General features: G+C 35.8%; 2 protein-coding genes and 1 pseudogene across 5 annotated transcripts; 1 reads left to right on the plus strand and 2 right to left on the minus strand.

The window, feature by feature from the left end:
- Nucleotides 1-963: 963 nt before the first annotated feature.
- On the minus strand, nt 964-1,115 carry LOC110225649 (annotated as a pseudogene).
- On the plus strand, nt 1,029-2,413 carry LOC9300927 (formin-like protein 5). 3 transcript variants are annotated; one of them, XM_021015478.1, is made up of 2 exons: nt 1,029-1,283; nt 1,850-2,413. In XM_021015478.1, the coding sequence occupies exon 2, from the start codon at nt 1,876-1,878 to the stop codon at nt 2,299-2,301; it is 426 nt and encodes a 141-aa protein (XP_020871137.1). In that variant the 5' UTR covers nt 1,029-1,283; nt 1,850-1,875; the 3' UTR covers nt 2,302-2,413. The 3 variants fall into 3 exon arrangements, with proteins under 3 accessions (XP_020871137.1, XP_020871138.1, XP_002864852.2); XM_021015479.1 differs by having other exon boundaries at nt 1,029-1,210; XM_002864806.2 differs by lacking the exon at nt 1,029-1,283 and adding an exon at nt 1,301-1,660.
- Nucleotides 2,385-5,376, minus strand: LOC9300928 (F-box/LRR-repeat protein At5g63520). 2 transcript variants are annotated; one of them, XM_021015476.1, is made up of 10 exons: nt 5,092-5,376; nt 4,764-4,874; nt 4,589-4,681; nt 4,377-4,499; nt 4,033-4,137; nt 3,890-3,929; nt 3,500-3,655; nt 3,133-3,317; nt 2,938-3,059; nt 2,385-2,854 (listed from the first exon to the last, which is right to left on the minus strand). In XM_021015476.1, the coding sequence occupies exons 1-10, from the start codon at nt 5,344-5,346 to the stop codon at nt 2,458-2,460; spliced, it is 1,587 nt and encodes a 528-aa protein (XP_020871135.1). In that variant the 5' UTR covers nt 5,347-5,376; the 3' UTR covers nt 2,385-2,457. The 2 variants fall into 2 exon arrangements, with proteins under 2 accessions (XP_020871135.1, XP_002866559.1); XM_002866513.2 differs by having other exon boundaries at nt 4,770-4,874; nt 5,092-5,374.
- Between the last annotated feature and the right edge of the window lie 332 nt (nt 5,377-5,708).

Raw genomic sequence — 5,708 nt, forward strand, 5'->3', positions numbered from 1 at the left:
AAATAAAAAACCCATAAACTAAGTGTTAAATTTAAAATACGTAGAAACATGTTGAACTTATACACCGCAAGACTTACGGACCAAAAGGACGGGATGTTAAGTCCGGTTAGTTTTCAAAGTATTTTAAATTTAACACTTAGAATTGGTTTTATTTTATAAAAATTTTGGTTATTTAAAAAAATTTTAGTTAAATATCAAAAAAAAATATTTAAAACATTATTTATTAAAAAACCTTAAACTAAGTGTTAAGTTTAAAATACGTGAAAAACATGTCGAACTTATACACTGCAAGACTTACGGACCAAAAGGACGGGATGCTAAGTCCGGTTAGTTTTCAACGTATTTTAAATTTAACACTTAGAATTGGTTTTTATTTCTTAAAAAATTTTGTTCTTAAAAATATTTTAATTAAATATCAAATTTTTTTATTTAAAATATTATTTATAAAATAAAAAACCCATAAACTAAATGTTAAATTTAAAATACGTAAAAAAACATGTTGAACTTATACACCGCAAGACTTACGGACCAAAAGAACGGGATGTTAAGTCCGGTTAGTTTTCAAAGTATTTTAAATTTAACACTTAGAATTGGTTTTATTTTATAAAAATTTTGGTTATTTAAAATTTTTTTTAGTTAAATATCAAAAAAAATTATTTAAAACATTATTTATTAAAAAACCTTAAACTAAGTGTTAAGTTTAAAATACGTGAAAAAACATGTCGAACTTATACACCGTAAGAGTTACGGACCAAAGGACGGGATGCGAAGTCCGGTTAGTTTTCAACGTATTTTAGATTTAACACTTAGAATTGGTTTTTAAAATCAAAATGATTATGTTTTATAATATAAAAAAAAAAGGTAAGAAAGGAAAATATACCTGGAGGTTGTGAAATAATCAGGAGTCGTGGTTGTTCTGAAACATTTTCACATATCATCAATTCTCAAGATAAACGACGACGATGACTATACGAACAACCTTTCTTTGCTAGACTCTTGTTTCCTCGTAGTCTCCGGTGAAAGCGGCTGGGCGTTGCTAGATCATTATCCGGTGAACTGAAATCGACCTTGATTTAGACTGAAGACGACAGAGGATGATTGATGGAGGTCATCATTCAATCAATGAAGCGATATATATATATGCTTACCGATCCGATCAATCAGAGATGTTTCAGAGATAATCATCGGCTTTTCTACTAATTGGATTAAGGTGAAGAATCAACTCATTCCCTGAGTCGATAAGGAAGAGATATCTCCCAATTGAGTATCTCCTATTGACTAAGGTTAGGTTTTGTATTTGTCAACTAAATGATGAGGTTAATAGGTAAGAATTTGTGCTGACCAAAATATTGCTAAGGCACAATAATTAATCTGCCATGCATTGAACTAATTTACAAAATTTGAGAGAGATCAAGTTGGTAATATTTCAAATTGCATGTAACTAAAACTTGGTAAATTATCTATTCATTCAAAACATTTATTATCTTACTCAACGTAACAATGTAGAGTGATTCCCCCTATATAAAAAGGAGAATCAGAGCTCTCTCATCATCACTTACAATCTAAATAATTTGTAAACAAGTGAAAAAAAAAATACAAATTAACAATATGAGAAAAATGACTCTCAAGCTTGTCTTCTTGGTCCCCCTCATTGCATTTTGTATGCATTTCTCTTTTCTCTTTTCTTTCCCTTTCTTTAATTACTTATGATACTATATCATCTTTCAAGCTTGTAATTCATCATTTTTGTTAATACTCAAAAGTCAAAACATCATCTTTCTAATGAATTGAGGGGTTAGGCATTTGAATTTTGTTTCGTTATTGAAATTGTTGTGTTTGTTTTGTTAAGGTTTTGCTTCAAGTGATGCGAGGGAGATGCCGAAGGAGGAAGGGGATTGCATCGGCAAATGTCCACCAACACCACCACCAATGGATGATGCAAGAGAGATGCCGAAGGAGGAAGAGGATTGCGTCGGCAAATGTCCACCAACACCACCACCAATGGATGATGCAAGAGAGATGCCGAAGGAGGAAGGGGATTGCATCGGCAAATGTCCACCAACACCACCACCAATGGATGATGCAAGAGAGGTATCTAAGGTGGCAGTGGTGCGCCCGGATCCTTCTTATAGGCTGCCGCCACTACCACCAATGGATGATGCGAGAGAGATGTCCGAGGAGGCAGTGGTACTGACTCCACCTTGTTATGCAAGACCGCCACCACCACCAATGGATGATGCGAGAGAGATGACAATGAAGTCGCCGCCTTGTTATGTGTCGCCCCCACCACCAATGATGTAGAAGAGATGACAAAAGTAGACTGATTCGTCAAATGTCATGAATGGCAAATATTGTGACAGACTTGAAATTTTTTTAATATGATATGATATGAAATAATGGTTTTTTAAGTTAACTTATTAATCTCTCAATAACATAAAACAAACAGACACCTTAACATTACGAAGTATACGAGACAATAAGATATACCGAACTATAAACGTGAAGAAATCTTCGGATGCTCACTTCTTTCTTTTCCTCTCCCTCCTCCACGAATAAGCTGCGTCCTATTTCACTGTCGCAGAATATACCGCCAAACCGTAACTCCGGGAAATTTTCTAAAAACGGTGAGCTGTCTGCGTCCGGACGACCAAAGAACAAGTCACCGCGACTGTTACCAACGAAAGCAAAACCTCCAACGATTTCCGGTTTATTTGCCTTAGACTTGAGATTTCTATGCTGAGAAGTAACAGCCTTTAGTGATGCTTCAGCCACTTTGAGATCAGGGAGGTATACTTGGAATTGGTCGCCGGTTTTGATTCCGGCACCATCGACTAAAAGATCCTGATCGTCAGATCTGAGTAAGCAAACCAAAAAAAAAAATTAGATGGGTCAAAAGGGACAGATTCATGTTATGAAACTTGTTGATCTGATCGTTACCCATTCACTTGATGAAATACAAGGGAGGACATGATTTTTGGCTTCTCCTCCAAACCAATTGAGTATTTTCTTCGTTTTATTACTCCGAGATATGGATCATTCTCCCAGATATGGTTTTCTAACTGAAAATTTCAAGTCAGTTTAGTAACCAAATTAATTTCAGGAATGCATAAAAGATTGGCTTCAGATGCTTACAATATTATCTATGTCATCTAGAATTTGCTCGCCATCCAGAACCTCTGCTTCTCCTCTTCTTTTGGCAGTCAGAAGCGTCGAAGGACATCTAGGGCGACTAACATTGACATTAGCCGCCTTGTACCTCAGATCAACCGATGACATTCCCCTTGATATTGCAGTGTCAAACTGAATTCTTTCAGCCTCTGCTTCATTTAGTTCAACAAATTGAGTAAAATGAAAAGACGAGATTTTAATCGGAAACACATAATCAGCACAACATGAAAGAAAGATGCTGAAATATTTAACCTAGCATAGTAAAGATAAAGTGTGTCTCTCGATATACCGTAGTTTTTAAGAATTTAATATTAAAACCGCAGAAACTTACGAGCGGGTCTGAGTCTATCTCTTGCAAATATTAAGCCTGCGAGAACTCTGCAATCATCTTTCGGCAACTGAACATTTCTTGATTCATTACCACGTTTATGTAAAAACTCGCCAATTTGATCACCCACAATAACAGTTTCTGCAGGCATGGCATAATCTGCAATGCAAACAAGCTTCATTAACAAGTTTTCAGGCACAGTAATTTCTATATATTACCACAATCATAGTTATATTTTCAGAGTCGAGCCAGAGCAAAAGAAGTGAAAAAAGGAGGTAGGCTGGTACCAACACAAACAAATGAAAATTTTCGAGAAATATTTGTTTTGTCTTAGTAGATTTCACTTGTCACGAAGTAACATTGAAAAGATGTACCATAAGGCAGTAATCATACCCAGTTTGTGAAGGACAGGTTCTGTGGCATGAGTATCCTCCTACAAATTCACCAATGCAACATGAAGACACAGGAAAATAGTCATAAAACTGAATATAGTCCACAAGTATAATAGAAAAGGAAGCCAGAAAAGTAAAGTTCACCCCAAAGAGTATAAGACATGCTGGTGCAGCAGCATGACCTGAAACCATGGACACATAATTTCTAATATCCATCACAAATTTGTCTCCAATATCCGATTCCGATTCCTGCAAGAAAATACTAACAAGCTCACTCTATCTATATAAAAAAATTACATGGATACTCCATTAAACAAGATGTTCACTTAAAATGTAGCTTTTATTATGAATTCCGTTCTCTAAATTTTGTAAGCAAATGAATCAAAGTCTTTGAAGACAAAAACAATCTAGCCAGTGGACAAGCTCTATGAAGAAAATCACAGTCGAAACAACTAGAGAGCTTTATAAATTCAGAAGTGAAATATTACCCCTTTAGCCTGAATAACAGGAATAACGTCGACTTTCATTCCTGGTAAGTAGCCAATCGTCAAGAGTATAGCAAAATTTGGAACAATGAACAGTTCATCATCACTAGTGGAATGCTGTTTGACCTGTAAAACGTGATATAAGTTGAACATAAAATAAAAATATAGGAAATAAAAGTCCATAATACTTTAATGATTAAGAAAACCATAAAAACCTCTGCAGCCTTGTCATTGCATGCTTCCTTTCCTAAGATTCCAGTAACAACAGATACAATAATAGGAACCCTTGATCCCACTCTTTCAGTTATCTACATCATGTGCATAGTGAAAAACATTAGAACGAGTGAAAAGAAGTCAAAATTGAACATTTTAATGGGAAGAAGAACGAACCATTACCAGTGTCAAAGTTTCTTCCATGTTTCCACATGTAATGTTTGCGATTACAAAATGTGGTCGAATTGGCTCAGATAAAACCTTATCAAGTACTTCTTCTCCAGCTCTCTGTTTACCAAATTAAACTTTCACTTTGAGAAGAACACATACTAAAGATCTTCTCAGGCTACAGTGGTTAAGCTTCAACTTTCTAACAATCCTTTTCATTTCTATTTGCTATGTCAAGCGCTCTTAGTACTACCATGAAGAAAAGTTTTGAGCTTTTTCGATCGATCTGGAAAACCAAAATAAAACAGGAAAAGGGTATTACGAAGAAGAAACTTACGAGTTGATCAGGATTACGAGAGAAAGCAGAGATCATTTTGGGGCGAGAGAGGATGCGATTGCAGACGCTGCTCCAGGATCGGTTAACACAGGAAGCGAAAGCAAACGATTTCGCCGGCAATCTCAAAAGAATGTTATGGAGAAGGTCTTCGTTCATGGCGGCGATTGGAACCGTATCTGTTTTCATCTTCTTCCAGTTCTCGCTCTTTCCCTTTGTCGTCGTCATCTCCTTCCTCGTCTCAGACACTTCCGCCATGGGAGATACAAATTTTCTTCGTCGAATTTATTTGGGCCTTTTGTTTCTTAAAAATAAAAGTTACATTGGGCTTTAGGCCCACTATCCTAAAACGAGTATCTCTTAAAATGCCCAGATTGTATTTTTGTTCATACATTCCGGTCCTTTAGTCGGTTATCTATTATTGCCTATAATGTTTGTAAACTATGAATTTGTAATTGAAAATTATTCGGACATCATTGGCAAAACAAAAGAAAGAAGAAACTAGGGGTGGGCATTTCGGTTTAACTTCGGGTTCGGTTTGGGTTCGGTTCGGTTCGGTTTATTTGGGTTTCGTAAAACTCTAACCAAACTCAACCGAAGTTAGTTTGGTTCGGTTTGTG

Source organism: Arabidopsis lyrata, assembly GCF_000004255.2.
Source record: "Arabidopsis lyrata subsp. lyrata unplaced genomic scaffold ARALYscaffold_8, whole genome shotgun sequence".
Taxonomy (NCBI): Eukaryota; Viridiplantae; Streptophyta; class Magnoliopsida; order Brassicales; family Brassicaceae; genus Arabidopsis; species Arabidopsis lyrata.

Coding starts and splice junctions, on each gene's coding strand:
- LOC9300927 (XM_002864806.2), top strand. CDS start 1,609: ATGAGAAAAATGACTCTCAAGCTTGTCTTCTTGGTCCCCCTCATTGCA. Junction 1,661..1,849: donor GGTCCCCCTCATTGCATTTT/GTATGCATTTCT, acceptor TGTTTTGTTAAG/GTTTTGCTTCAAGTGATGCG.
- LOC9300928 (XM_021015476.1), bottom strand. CDS start 5,346: ATGGCGGAAGTGTCTGAGACGAGGAAGGAGATGACGACGACAAAGGGA. Junction 4,682..4,763: donor AAACTTTGACACTGGTAATG/GTTCGTTCTTCT, acceptor CACATGATGTAG/ATAACTGAAAGAGTGGGATC. Junction 3,930..4,032: donor CATGTCTTATACTCTTTGGG/GTGAACTTTACT, acceptor GTGAATTTGTAG/GAGGATACTCATGCCACAGA.